The sequence below is a fragment of the Erpetoichthys calabaricus genome, chromosome 2 (assembly GCF_900747795.2).
Source record: "Erpetoichthys calabaricus chromosome 2, fErpCal1.3, whole genome shotgun sequence".
NCBI lineage: Eukaryota > Metazoa > Chordata > Cladistia > Polypteriformes > Polypteridae > Erpetoichthys > Erpetoichthys calabaricus.
The window spans coordinates 230,528,763-230,544,364 of record NC_041395.2 but is presented as its reverse complement, the minus strand read 5'-3'; the positions used below and the strand labels follow the sequence as shown (position 1 = coordinate 230,544,364).

The 15,602-nt window shown below is 39.6% G+C and overlaps 1 protein-coding gene across 8 annotated transcripts in view; it reads right to left on the bottom strand.

Moving 5' to 3' along the window:
* The window catches only part of plekha1b (pleckstrin homology domain containing, family A (phosphoinositide binding specific) member 1b), a 268,696-nt gene that overhangs the window by 166,912 nt on the left and 86,182 nt on the right, over nucleotides 1-15,602 (bottom strand). For all 8 annotated transcript variants that reach the window (XM_051922852.1, XM_051922853.1, XM_051922854.1 and 5 more), the window contains exon 2: nucleotides 12,265-12,425. In XM_051922852.1, coding sequence (XP_051778812.1) covers nucleotides 12,265-12,405 — 141 coding nt within the window. In that variant the 5' untranslated portion in view covers nucleotides 12,406-12,425. The remainder of the gene's footprint in view (nucleotides 1-12,264; nucleotides 12,426-15,602) is intronic.

Genomic DNA, 15,602 nt, shown 5'->3' with positions numbered 1-15,602 from the left:
GTTCAAGCTGACACTGCTGAGCCCTTAGTCTGCAGAACAGCTTGAATATGTTTTGAAGTTGATTGGGGCTGTTTATCCACCATTCAGACTATCCTTCGTTGCAGTCTTTTATCAATTTTTCTCTTCCGTCCATGTCCAGGGAGATTAGCTACAGTGCCATGTGTTGTGAACTTCTTGATTATGTTGCGCACAGTGGACAAAGGAACATGAAGATCTCTGGAGATGGACTTGTAGCCTTAAGATTGTTGATATTTTTCTACACTTTTTGTTCTCAAGTCTTCAGACAATTCTCTGCTCTTCTTTCTGTTCTCCATGCTTAGTGTGGCACACTCAGACACACAACAGAAAGGTTGAGTCTAGGGATGCACGATAATATAGGATTATAGGATATAGGATATCTGTATCGGCAGATAATGGGTTAAAATAATTTTATCAGCATCGGACCGATGACTAAACTGGACCGATAATTCAAACCAATATTGATGACGCATTCACTGTGTTCCGGATGTGCCAGACGTTTAGGTGACGCTGGGCTACTGTGCGAAAATGTCTGCAGTGTGGAAGTTTTTCAAAGTGAGCGAGAGTGACATAAAATATGCCATTTGCAACACTTGTTCAACTAATATTTTGTGCGGAGGGACCAAACTGCGAAATTTCAATACCACCAACTTAATTACACACGAAGACACGCCATCCTGACAAATATACAGAATTCCTCAGAGCAAAAAGAGGAGAATCCTGAGCCACCGCACAGTTGCTCAACGTGTTGATCAGTTACTTGAAAAATCAAAGAAATTTGATAAAGATAACCCTAAAGCTCACACAATTACTGCAAAAGTGATGGAATTTATTGCTCTGGACGATCAGCTATTTTCTGTTGTAGAAGATACGGGATTTCAAAGGCTGCTTGAGCATCTTGAGCCCCGTTACCAGATACCCAGTCCCCGTTATTTTTCTGACATAGCGCTTCCAGAGTTAGATAAGATTGTGGAAAGTCATGTGCACAAACTCCTTGCTGAAGATGTCACAGCCACAAGCTTTACCACTGATATATGGACATCTGATACGAGTGCTATTAGTATGCTTAGTTTAACTGCTCAGTGAATCGACCGCAAGTTTGAATTGCAGAAAGCAATCTTGCACGCCCAACAATGCTCCGGATCATACACAGGTGCTGCACTCTCTGTGGCATTTAAAAGAATGATTGAAACATGGAAAATACCCAAAGAGAATGTTCATGTAGTATTACAAGACAATGCATGCAATGTTGCAAAGGCTATGGAGGAATTCAGGATCCCAAGCTTGCCATGTATGGCTCATACTTTACAGCTTGCAGTGAACAATGGCGTTCTATCCCAGCGCAACGTCTCAGATACAATAGCTATCGGCAGAAAAATTGTCAGTCACTTTAAGCATTCACTATTAGCCAACTCGCGTCTCAAAACTATACAAACTGAACTTGGTATGCAAGCGAAAATGCTTCGGCAAGACGTTTTGACTAGATGTAACAGCACATTCCATATGCTGCAAAGCTTGCTGGAGCAGAAAAGAGCCCTTGGGGTTTATGCCTCCGATTTCGAGTTACCTGCAACTCTAACGCCTAATCAGTGGGGTTTGATCGAGAACATAATCACACTCCTTGCTCCATTTAAACAACTGACAAAAGAAATTTGCCAGTCTAAAGCCTTGGCTTCTAATGTTATTCCCTCAGTTAATGCTTTAAAACGACTGTTGACTAAAAGCGCTCATACTGACTTCGGAGTCAAAACCAGTAAAAGCGTTCTCTTGGAGGCTATAAACAATCGTTTCATTGAGATTTACACAGAATCCATGTACTGTGTTGCCACTATTGTACACCCGAGATACAAAGACTGCTATTTCAATGCAAATGTAAAATCACTGGCACTCAAAATGTTGCAAGCTCAGATGGAACTTGCATCGAACAAAATGCAAATGACCGAATCACAGATAGATGGTCCACAACAGAAAAGGGCCAAGATAAATGACAAGGGGGCATGCACGCTCTTCGAAATGTAGAACGAAATTCTTGAAGAAAACACATTGATGCCTCAGGAAAACAGCCAGATGACAACAGAAAAAAAAAAGCTCTGTGGAGATCTTTACAACATTGTTTTAAGTAAATAACTAGGGCTATCGGATCGAATATCACTATTCTAACAATTCGAATGTATAAAAAATCTTGGAAGGCAAGAAAGAAAAACAGCAATCGAATGTAAAAGAGCGGTTGTTGGTTTTACCTCACAGTAACTTTGGCTTCATGTTACTTAAGACGTGCTGGACATTTTACAGATCTGTTTTTGCACGTAACGTTTTAGGATCAGCCTATACGTGTTTCTAAATTGTTAACCCATATTGTTATTAGCCATTAGTTAAACGGTCAGCATCTTCTGTGTTAAACACACCCATTTATATATCTATATATATAAAATCCCTATGTGCATCCAGGTGTCTGTGTGTGGGTGTCTTCTGGTGAAGTGCGCATGCTCGGGGCATGGTGTGATGCGCGATATTACTGTCAGAGAAAGTTAGAGGCGTATTACGGAAATACAAACCAGTATTACTGCGAGAGGAAATTAAAGGTACACAATACAGTTATGCATATTACAGCCACATACAAGCCAGTATTACTGTCAGAGGAGATTAAAGGCATATGACCGACGCGCATGCCTGTATTACCGCCAGAGAAAATTAAAGGTATATTACGGACGTACAAGCCAGCGGACATACAAGACAGTATCCTTCAATAAGGGCGCGCACAGGCATCCTTCAATAAGGGCGTGCACAAAAAGGCGAGCCTCAAAAGGGCGACCTCAATTGGGCGTAGCGAATAAAGGCGCGCGTAAATAAAGATCTGCACCTTTGTTGCTCTTCACATATTCCAGAGCCATTTGAACTAAATTATCTACGAATGCCTTTATTCGCCGCGCTCAATTGAGGTCGCCCTTTTAAACCCTTTCCTTTTTTGTGCGCGCCCTTATTGAATAGAGCCGTACAAGACTGTATTACTGTCACAGAAAATTAAAGACACACAATACACAGCGGCAGCCCACGAAGAACGGTCAGCTCAGCAAGTAAACATCAACAAAAGAAAGGCTGAAAGAAAGAAAAATACGACCAACAAAAAGAAAGAATGAGGTCAAAGTCCCTTGCCATTTAATATAGACTGTTCCTACTAATGTTTATGCGCTACTGTTCCAGCGCCCGTTATTGTAACGGGCTAAATGACTAGTGTATTATATATATATATATATATATATATATATATATTATACACATACATATATACATACATACATACACACACACATACAATACTGTGCAAATGTTTTAGGCAGGTGTGAAAAAATGCTGTAAACAAAGAATGCTTTCAGAAATATAAATGATGATTGTTTATTGTTATCAATTTACAAAATGCAAAGTGAGCGAACAAAAGAAAAATCTAAATCAAATCAATATTTGGTGTTACTACCTTTGCCTTCAAACCAGCATCAATTCGTAGAGGTACACTTGCACACAGTAAGGGATTTTGTATGATTATAGTCGGGTGTATTATCAACCAGTTATACCAAACAGGTGCTAATGATCATCAATGTCACACGTAGGTTGAAACACAGTCATTAACTGAAACAGAAACAGCTGTGTAGGAGGCTTAAAACTGGGTGAGAAACAGCCAAACTCTGCTACCAAGGTGAGGTTGTGGAAGACAGTTTCATGTCATGGCAAGATTGAGCACAGCAACAAGACACAATGTAGTTATACTGCATCAGCAAGGTCTCTCTCAGACAAAGATTTCAAATCAGACTGGGGTTTCAAGATGTGCTGTTCAAGCTCTTTTGAAGAAACGGGCAGCGTTGAGGATCGTAGACGCAGTGGTCGGCCAAGGAAACTTAGTGCAACAGATGAAAGACACATCAAGCTTATTACCCTTTGAAATCAGAAGATATCCAGAGTGCCATTAGCTCAGAACTCAGAAACCAGTGGGACCCAGGTACACCCATCTACTGTCCGGAGAAGTCTGGCCAGAAGTGGTCTTCATGGAAGAATTGCAGCCAAAAAGCCATGCCTCTGACGTGGAAACAAGGCCAAGCGACTCAAGTATGCACGAAAACATAGGAAATGGGGTGCAGAAAAATGGCAGCAGGTGCTCTGGACTGATGAGTCAAAATCTGAAATATATGGCTGTAGCAGAAGGCAGTTTGTTAGTTGAAGGGCTGGACAGCGGTACAATAATGAGTGTCTGCAGGCAACAGTGAAGCATGGTGGAGGTTCCTCGAACGTTTGGGGCTGCATTTCTGCAAATGGAGTTGGGAGATTTGGTCAGGATTAATGGTGTTCTCAATGCTGAGAAATACAGGCAGATACTTATCCATCATGCAATACCATCAGGGAGGCGTATGATTGGCCCCAAATTTATTCTGCAACAGGACAACGACCCCAAACATACAGACAAAGTCATTAAGAACTATCTTCAGTGTAAAGAAGAACAAGAAGTCCTGGAAGTGATGGTATGGCCCCCACAGAGCCCTGATCTCAACATCATCGAGTGTGTCTGGGATTACATGAAGAGACAGAAGGATGTGAGGAAGCCTACATCCACAGAAGATCTGTGGTTAGTTCTCCAAGATGTCTGGAACAAACTACCAGCCGAGTTCCTTCAAAAACTGTGTGCAAGTGTACCTAGAAGAATTGATGCTGTTTTGAAGGCAAAGGGTGGTCACACCAAATATTGATTTGATTTAGATTTCTCTTTTGTTCATTCACTGCATTTTGTTGATTGATGAAAATAAATGATTAACACTTCCATTTTTGACAGCATTCTTTGTTTACAGCATTATTTCACACCTGCCTAAAACTTTTGCACAGTACTATATACATATATATATATATAAACGGAGCTGCGTGAAAACCCTATTTAAACGAGTCCACACGCATTGTAATACCAAGGAAACAAAAATTAATGAGAGACGCTATCTGTTTCAACTTTTCACCTCGAACGGATACTCAAAATCATTCATTAATCGGAGTCTACACAGCAGACGCCAAAGGAATCAGCATACAATCGACGTAAATCAGAACCCCCACCCACCAACAATCTGCACATGGTCCTGTTTAATGCTAAAAACAAGAAATCGACAGCCGAAACACGAAACGCAGTTTATAGTATTCCATGCAATTCTTGCTCAGCTGTATACATAGGACAAACGTCAAAAAAAAATCTCAACACGTGTACAAGAACGTCGCAACGCCGTCAGAAGAAAGGACTTTGATATATGCACATACTAAATCGACAGGACACACATTCAACTGGGACAATGTAAAAGTAAAATTTAAGGCCAGTACAAAAAGCGCCAGAGAGTTGGCCGAGTCTTGGCTATCAGATGAAAACGCCATCAACAGACACTTGGACATAAACCCAGCATATGCCAACTTAAGAAGGACATATGCACTTTAATTAAACGATACACCCACCCCCCTTGATCATACTGACTTAGTCACCGCCACACCCCCACCCAATACTGAATGTGTTGCTATATATTAATAATAATAATAATAATTTTTTGCATTTATATAGCGCTTTTCTCACTACTCAAAGCGCTTAGCAATTGCAGGTTAAGGGCCTTGCTTAAGGGCCCAACAGAGCAGAGTCCCTTTTGGCATTTACGGGATTCGAACCGGCAACCTTCCGATTGCCAGTGCAGATCCCTAGCCTCAGAGCCACCACTCCGCCATTGCCTTTGATTCTTGTAAGTCTAAGCATTAGCCTCTGATGAAGACCCCTGATAGGGGTTGAAAGCTCAGGAATAAAAACTATTTTATGATACGTGATTGGTTTTTTTTTTTTCTCCCTTTGTGGATCTCCAACTGCAAATATATATATATATATATATATATATATATATATATATATATATATCAACAGTGCATCAGGAAAGTATTCACAGCGCATCACTTTTTGCACATTTTGTTATGTTACAGCCTTATACCATACAGGCCTGATTGGTGGATTGCTGCAGAGATGGTTATCCTTCTGGAAGGTTCTCCTCTCTCCACAGAGGATCTCTGGAGCTCTGACAGAGTGACCATCGGGTTCTTGGTCACCTCCCTGACTAAGACCCTTCTCCCCCGATCGCTCAGTTTAGATGGCCGGCCAGCTCTAGGAAGAGTCCTGGTGGTTTCGAACTTCTTCCACTTACGGATGATGGAGGCCACTGTGCTTATTGGGACCTTCAAAGCAGCAGAAATTTTTCTGTAACCTTCCCCAGATTTGTGCCTCGAGACAATCCTTTTTCTGAGGTCTACAGACAATTCCTTTGACTTCATGCTTGGTTTGTGCTCTGACATGAACTGTCAACTGTGGGACCTTATATAGACAGGTGCGTGCCTTTCCAAATCATGTCCAATCAACTGAATTTACCACAGGTGGACTCCAATTAAGCTGCAGAAACATCTCAAGAATGATCAGGGGAAACAGGATGCACCTGAGCTCAATTTTGAGCTTCATGGCAAAGGCTGTGAATACTTACAGGTGCTGGTCATAAAATTAGAATATCATGACAAAGTTGATTTATTTCAGTAATTCCATTCAAAAAGTGAAACTTGTATATTAGATTCATTCATTACACACAGACTGATGTATTTCAAATGTTTATTTCTTGTAATGTTGATGATTATAACTGACAACTAATGAAAGTCCCAAATTCAGTATCTCGGAAAATTAGAATATTGTGAAAAGGTTCGATATTGAAGACACCTGGTGCCACACTCTAATCAGCTAATTAACTCAAAACACCTGCAAAAGCCTTTAAATGGTCTCTCAGTCTAGTTCTGTAGGCTACACAATCATGGGGAACACTGCTGACTTGACAGTTGTCCAAAAGACGACCACTGACACCTTGCACAAGGAAGGCAAGACACAAAAGGTCATTGCTAAAGAGGCTGGCAGTTCACAGAGCTCTGTGTCCAAGCACATTAATAGAGAGGCGAAGGGAAAGACAAGATGTGATAGAAAAAAGTGTACAAGCAATAGGGATAACCACACCCTGGAGAGGATTGTGAAACAAAACCCATTCAAAAATGTGGGGAAGATTCACAAAGAGTGGACTGCAGCTGGAGTCAGTGCTTCAAGAACCACCACGCACAGACGTATGCAAGACATGGGTTTCAGCTGTCGCATTCCTTGTGTCAAGCCACTCTTGAACAAGAGACAGCGTCAGAAGCATCTCGCCTGGGCTAAAGACAAAAAGGACTGGACTGCTGCTGAGTGGTCCAAAGTTATGTTCTCTGATGAAAGTAAATTTTGCATTTCCTTTGGAAATCAAGGTCCCAGAGTCTGGAGGAAGACAGGAGAGGCACAGAATCCACGTTTCGTGAGGTCCAGTGTAAAGTTTCCACAGTCAGTGATGGTTTGGGGTGCCATGTCATCTGCTGGTGTTGGTCCATTGTGTTTTCTGAGGTCCAAGGTCAACGCAGCCGTCTAGCAGGAAGTTTTAGAGCACTTCATGCTTCCTGCTGCTGACGAACTTTATGGAGATGCAGATTTCATTTTCCAACAGGACCTGGCATCTGCACACAGTGCCAAAGCTACCAGTACCTGGTTTAAGGACCATGGTATCCCTGTTCTTGATTGGCCAGCAAACTCACCTGATCTTAACCCCATAGAAAATCTATGGGGTATTGTGAAGAGGAAGATGCAATACGCCAGACTCAACAATTCAGAAGAGCTGAAGGCCACTATCAGGGCAACATGGGCTCTCATAACACCTGAGCAGTGCCACAGACTGATTGACTCCATGCCACGCCGCATTGCTGCAGTAATCCAGGCCAAAGGAGCCCCAACTAAATATTGAGTGCTGTACATGCTCATACTTGTCATGTTCATACCTTTCAATTGGCCAACATTTCTAAAAATCCTTTTTTTGCATTGGTCTTAATTGATATTCTAATTTTCCGAGATACTGAATTTGGGACTTTCATTAGTTGTCAGTTATAATCATCAACATTAAAAGAAATAAACATTTGAAATACATCAGTCTGTGTGTAATGAGTGTAATGAGTGAATCTAATATTCAAGTTTAACTTTTTGAATGGAATTACTGAAATAAATCAACTTTGTCATGATATTCTAATTTTATGACCAGCACCTGTGTGTACATGTGATTTCTCAGTTTTTTTATTTTTAGTAAATTTGCAAAAACCTCAAGCATTTTTATTGTAGGTAGATCATTTCAACCTGGTCATTTTGTAAGTAGCTCGCAAGCCGAAAAAGTGTGGGTACCCCTAATCTATAGTGAAAAGCAAAAATATTAATAATAAAATGTTTCAAAAAAACAGCAAATACAATAGAGACATGCATTAAATTCAAATGCCATTTACTTATTTTTATTGTAAGGATTCTAATCTTAATCTGACAGCCCTGGTAAAAGCCAAAATGCAGATCTATCTTTTAGATATGAAAGATGACACAGAATATAATACTGTATATGTATGCATGCTACTCGGCAGGTGCAGGGATTTCTTTCTGAAGCACCAATCCCGAGGAATGAAAATCCACTGAAATACTGGAACAACAACTGGAGTCGGTTTCCTACCATTGTGCCAAAGTAGCACGCAAGTTCCTGTCAGCTCCATGTACTAGCGTGGACAGCGAGAGATTATTCAGTTTGGCTTCTAATGTGATCGACGAAAAGAGAAACAGAATTTCCTGTGACAAGGCAGAGATGCTCTTGTTCGTTAAGAAAAACCTCCCCATCATACTTAAAAAATAGAAAAGAATGATAAGCCTCCAGAAAAAAAGTTATTTATTTCTTTACTGTTGTACGCTTTTATGTTTTTTAAAATTATTCATTGGTTAGATTTATTCCATCAAAAAGAAAGAAAAAAAGTTATGTGGTATTTAATACTGCAGACTGTAAAAGAAAGGATCAGATAGCCAGCCAAATGTGGTTGAGCAGAAGCCATTTTAATGATTGTAAATAATCTGCAAAAGTTGTTATTCTTAAGTGGCACTGCTTATTTCATTGTCATTGTACATTTTACAATTTTTTTCAGTTTTCATTTTTTCAATTATTGTTGAATTTGTTGTAGTTGTTCCATCAAAAAGAAAGAGAAAAGTGTAATTTAAAGCAACAACCTGCAAAACTGTTTCCCATATAACCAACAGGTAGCCAGCCAAATGTGGCAGATATCATTTGTTTTTAATGATTGAATGTGGTGTGCAAAACTGTTATACAAATAAATGTTCACTTTGTCTGTAATTCTTGTTCAGACAGATCAAGTCTCATTTTTCTCTGTATCTTATAAATATGTACATCGGCATCGGTATCGGCAGATAAGTACATAGACATTATCGGATATCGGCATCGGCCCAAAATTCCCATATTGGTGCATCCCTAGTTGAGTCAACTTTTCTCCATTTTAACTGGCTTCAGGTGTGATTGCTATATTGCCAGCACCTGTTTCTTGGCACAGGTGAGTTCAAACAAGCATCATATGCTTGAAATAAAACGATTTACCCACAATTTTGAAAAGGTGCCAATAATTTTGTCCGGCCCATTTTTGGAGTTCTGTGTGACATGATGTCAGATTTGTTTTTTTTTCCTGTTTTTTTGTGTTGTTCCAATGCACATAAAGGAAATAAACATGTGTATACCAAAACATTTGTAATTGCAACAATTTTCTGGGAGAAATGGTGCATTTTCTGGGAAAATTCCAGGGGTGCCAATAATATAATAATAACACAAACATTATATATATATATATATATATATAGATCTAGATCTATATATACCATATATACTCACGTACAAGTCAGGTCTTGAAACCTGAAAAATCAATCATAAAATCAGACCCCGACTTATACAGCAGTTCAAAAATGTGACACATCTTCTTGCCTCCTCCAATCTCGCTACAGTTTCTCAGACGCATTGAATTTTGTTGCAGCAGCACAGTTAACAATTTCTTTTGCCACTTCAACGATGTTTAATTTAAAACCAGCTTCATATTTTCTTCTGATCGAACGCTCCATCATAGATAAGGGATGCTCTTACGATAAAGGTGTATGAGGGTGTGAGATACAAAAAACACAAATCAGTGCAAATGTTGCTTCGAAATAGTTCGGGTATTACTGTGTGGTCACGTAGGCACAATACAGAGAGAGAGACAGAGGTTAGGAGCATGCGCTCATACAGCGCATTGTCGCACCCTCACAGAAGAAAAAGGCAGTGTGATCCATGGTTACTCTCTCAGGTGGGCGTTAGCATATTATAATCTCTTGGACCAATAGCGTGAGTTTTCTGCATTTGACTTATATGACCAACATTATAAAATACAAGAAATTATTGTTTAAACGCAAGTCCCAACTTGTCCAGGGGAGAACTTATCCGTGAGTATATACAGTGTGTGTATATTATGTATGTATGTATGTATATATATATATATATATATATATCTATATATATATATATATATATATACACACATACATACATACATACATACATACATACATACATACACACACACACACACAGTGGAACCGCAGTTCATGAATGTTTCGGTACACGTACAAATCGGTTTACAACCAAAAAGTTCACCCAACTTTTGCCTCAGTACAGGACCACACACTCGGTATACGAACAAGCCAGTTTCCCTTTCGGTTTGTACATGTTCAGTCTCTCCCTGTGCATTTCCTGTGCAGCGAGTAAGAGAGAGAGAGCGAGAGAGCGCGACACACACGAGAGAGAGACACACACACACAGAGGCACGTGAGAGACACAGAGACAGAGACACACACACACAGGCAGCGCGAGAGAGGGAGAAAGAGAGACGCACGCACACAGACAGTGCGAGAGAGAGAGAGACGCACACTCACAGGCAGCGTGAGAGAGAGAGCTGGACGCGTAAGGTAGGAAGGCAGTCAAAGAATGCACTGGGCTTCATTTTGTTTTCACTTCTGTTTACAGCGATCGGTTCGTAGCGTGCATTGTTGCAATGTTACTTTTCTTGGTGGTTTATTAAATTACGGATTTTTTCAAATGTTCATTTTTGTCCCAGTGCTTAAAACTCATTAAAAAAACGTGTTTTTAGCCAGCGGTTGGTAGCGCTATAGCGTGAACTATGCAGTGTTAGTTTTCTGTGTTGTTCAAGGTTTTCTCAGTGTTATTCAATGTTTTTACATTTAGTTTACTATTACGCTGTGCATTCTATGGTTTAATTAAGTATATTTGTGCTTAAAAACTTAATGGATAAGTTCATGGATAAGTTCTCCCGCGGATTAGTTGAAAGCCGGAAGACTTACTGAATATATCCAATTCGATGGGGCAAAGGCACAGATTCCAGAAAACAGCCCTTTTGTGGAAATGTTTTTTTCAACAAGTTGGAAGTAATTTAAATTTTATCCATGGTATGTTTATATCAACAAACAAAATTGGGAATAATTAATTTTTTATCAGATTCTTGGCAACATCTGTTCTGAGGGAAAGATGCATATGCTTTCCCTTCCCTGCTCACAGTGACTGCTGTGGAAGAAGTTTACATCAAAACAACATCCAGTAGGATAGAACCCATTTTACGTTTTAACTTAAAGGTTTAAAGAAATGTCTAAATGCTAAGGAAACTTAATTTTAATGAAAAAGTATACCCTGACAGATTGAATAATTAAAAAATATGCTTAAAACTGCCCTATTCACTAAACGAGTTACAAGAAACCACACCATACAGATGAAATTTTATATTTATGGGATGTGCAATGAAATTAATAGGACATATTGTAAAAAGGATATGGGAACATACAGGCAGTGGGCATAGCAATTAAGGCTTTAGATCTCAAACCCTGACATTGTAGGATCAAATACTAATGACACTGTGTGACCAGGAGCAACTCACTTCATCCATCCATACTCCAACTGGAATAAACAGAAGAAATGTAACCAACTGTACATCTAAAAATTTTAAAATTCTGTTATTGTCGAAAATTAAAAAGCATGAAATCTAATACAAAAACTTCATGAACATTTAGACTTGTTTAGATATTTGCAATGTGTAGTGTGCTTGACTGTTAAGTGGGAGTGTGCTTAAACAAAATGAGTTGAATTCACAAAGGAACGAATGTATAATAAGCAGAAAACAATGAAATACTACTTCAGATAATTGAGCAATGGCAAAAAAAAAAAAAAGTTCTCAAAGAAATTAATCCTCAAAAATTTTCTCATGTATCTGATTCAGTAATATACCTGGATAGCTTACCTGGGGATTATCCATGTACCAGACCAAGCTTCCGTCCTGAGTATCCAGGATAAAATACCGACGTAGAAACTTTCCACTATTCTCATTTTCCTCAATGTCTAAAAAACCACAGATGCGATTCTGCCGATCCACATAAGGCATTTCTGTTATTGCACATTACACTATGAAGAAAAATAAAGTAAAAAAATTCAGCAAAGAGAAAAAAATATTGCTTCCAACAATGACATTTTATTTAAACATTAAACATTTAGAAAAAGTTTATTAATACAGATATTAACATAAGATTTAAATTTGCTGTGTAGTTTAAAAAAATGTAGTGAATAATGAACACAAACAAAACTTTAAGTATTCTGTCTTGTTATACATAGATACACATATATTTACAAATACAAAACACAAATATAAACATGCTGTGTGTGTAAGTATACACACACACACACACACATATACATACATACAGTAAATACATACATACATACAGTACATATATATATATATATATATATATACACATACACACATACAGTACATATACACACACATACATACACATATATATATAAATCTTTAAATATAATACGCTAACGTGGCTGTCCGTTTGTCTGTCCAGGATTTTAAATCACCCGTAGCTCGCAAACCGTTTCACTTATTGACATGAAATTTGGTACACATATACTACGACATCTACTATCCGCTTTCGGGGTGGTGATTGACCTCCAAGGTTATTCCTCTTTTTATTTTTACTTTATTTTACTGTAGAATCAACTCTCGGCAGCGGAGAGCAGGGAGGCCGTGTGGCGCATGCATACAGGCGCCGTTCTCATTCCCTACCACTTTCGCCGTCACTTCCTCTACGTCTTCATATCTTAAGTCTTCAATCTGCCTCAAGAATTATTTAAGTACCAGCTTAAGAGAAAAATTAAGAAAAACATACTAAGTAACTGCAAACACAAACACTGACTTAATCTGTTTTAATACAAAAAGATGCAGACGAAAGAAGAGAAGAAGTGGGCCGCTAGGATGGAGAAAACAAGAGCTGCTCAGAAAGCAACAAGCGCATCAACCTCTGAGCAAATGAATGCTAAACGTACAGAGAAAGAGTAGAAAAACTAGGAATGCTCAAGTCAAGTGTATTCACTGCAGGTTACCGTGCAGTGCGCAGTTACTGGTGTATATATACATATTTATACACACACACATACATATACACTGTCACACACGTGCGCATGGGAGGCAGCTAAAGGGCTTGAGTAAGGGCAGTTCCGAGTCATACAGGGATGTGGCAGAGTGCACTGACTCTTTTTCTCCCTTTCCTGTAGACCATTCACGGGAGATTCCACCTGGCCCTCTTGACGTCACTTCCAGGACCGAGCCTATGGAAGGAGACCTTGCCGGCTCCTGCCCCTGAGATGTCACGTCCGAGCTCGAACCTATGGCTGAAGACCTTCATGAGCCCGACCCCTTTGATATCATTTCTTGTCTTCCCCTTTAAAAGCCTCCACCTTTTCACTATTCACTCAGTTCTGTTTTGGACTCTGTTTTGTGCACAGCAGTGCAATCATTTAAACGACGATTTGCAGCCAGGAAACCAAATATATGGGTAGCTGCCCCAAACCCTGCTATGGCTTTTTGTGGCTTTTGTGACAACACATATATATATATATATATATATATATACACACACACACACACATATACACATACATATACACACATACATATATAAACATGTATGTGTGTGTGTGTGTGCGTGTGTGTGTGTGTGTGTGTGTATGCATCTAACTAAACAGTTACTCAGACATTAAAAAGAAAAGCTATTTAATGTTATATGTGGTATTTTATTAGATATATTAAAAAAAACTATACATAGAATTTTAATTATACATATGGATTGAAATGTAAAGTTTTGCTACTAGAGGAATAATTGTTTCCAGTCTCCATGGGGAGCATTCAGCCCCTCTCTTCACAATGGCGCGTAGTGCTGCTAGTACATATATATGTCTGTGATACAGCTAGTACATACAGTGCATCCAGAAAGTATTCACAGCGCATCACTTTTTCCACATTTTGTTATATTACAGCCTTATTCCAAAATGGATTAAATTCATTTTTTTCCTCAGAATTCTACACACAACACCCCATAATGACAACATGAAAAAAGTTTACTGGAGGATTTTGCAAATTTATTAAAAATAAAAAAGCTGAGAAATCACATGTACATAAGTATTCACAGCCTTTGCTCAATACTTTGTCGATGCACCTTTGGCAGCAATTACAGCCTCAAGTCTTTTTGAATATGATGCCACAAGCTTGGCACACCTATCCTTGGCCAGTTTTGCCCATTCCTCTTTGCAGCACCTCTCAAGCTCCATCAGGTTGGATGGGAAGCATCGGTGCACAGCCATTTTAAGATCTCTCCAGAGATGTTCAATCGGATTCAAGTCTGGACTCTGGCTGGGCCACTCAAGGACATTCACAGAGTTGTCCTGAAGCCACTCCTTTGATATCTTGGCTGTGTACTTAGGGTCGTTGTCCTGCTGAAAGATGAACCGTTGCCCCCTTTGTTACAGCCTTATTCCAAAATGGATTAAATTCATTTTTTTCCTCAGAATTCTACACACAACACCCCATAATGACAACATGAAAAAGGTTTACTTGAGGTTTTTTCAAATTTATTAAAAATTAAAAAATTGAGAAAGCACATGTACATAAGTATTCACAGCCTTTGCCGTGAAGCTCGAAATTGAGCTCAGGTGCATCCTGTTTCCCCTGATCATCCTTGACATGTTTCTGCAGCTTAACTGGAGTCCACCTGTGGTAAATTCAGTTGATTGGACATGATTTGGAAAGGCACACACCTGTCTATATAATGTCCCACAGTTGACAGTTCATGTCAGAGCACAAACCAAGCATGAAGTCAAAGGAATTGTCTGTAGACCTCCGAGACAGGATTGTCTCGAGGCACATATCTGGGGAAGGTTACAGAAAAATTTCTGCAGCTTTGAAGGTCCCAATGAGCACAGTGGCCTCCATCATCCATAAGTGGACGAAGTTCGAAACCACCAGGACTCTTCCTAGAGCTGGTTGGCCATCTAAACTGAGCGATCGGGGGAGAAAGGCCTTAGTCAGGGAGGTGACCAAGAACCCGATGGTCACTCTGTCAGAGCTCCAGAGGTCCTCTGTGGAGAGAGGAGAACCTTCCAGAAGGACAACCATCTCTGCAGCAATCCAACAATCAGGCCTGTATGGTAGAGTGGCCAGACGGAAGCCACTCCTTAGTAAAAGGCACATGGCAGCCCGCCTGGAGTTTGCCAAAAGGCACCTGAAGAACTCTCAGA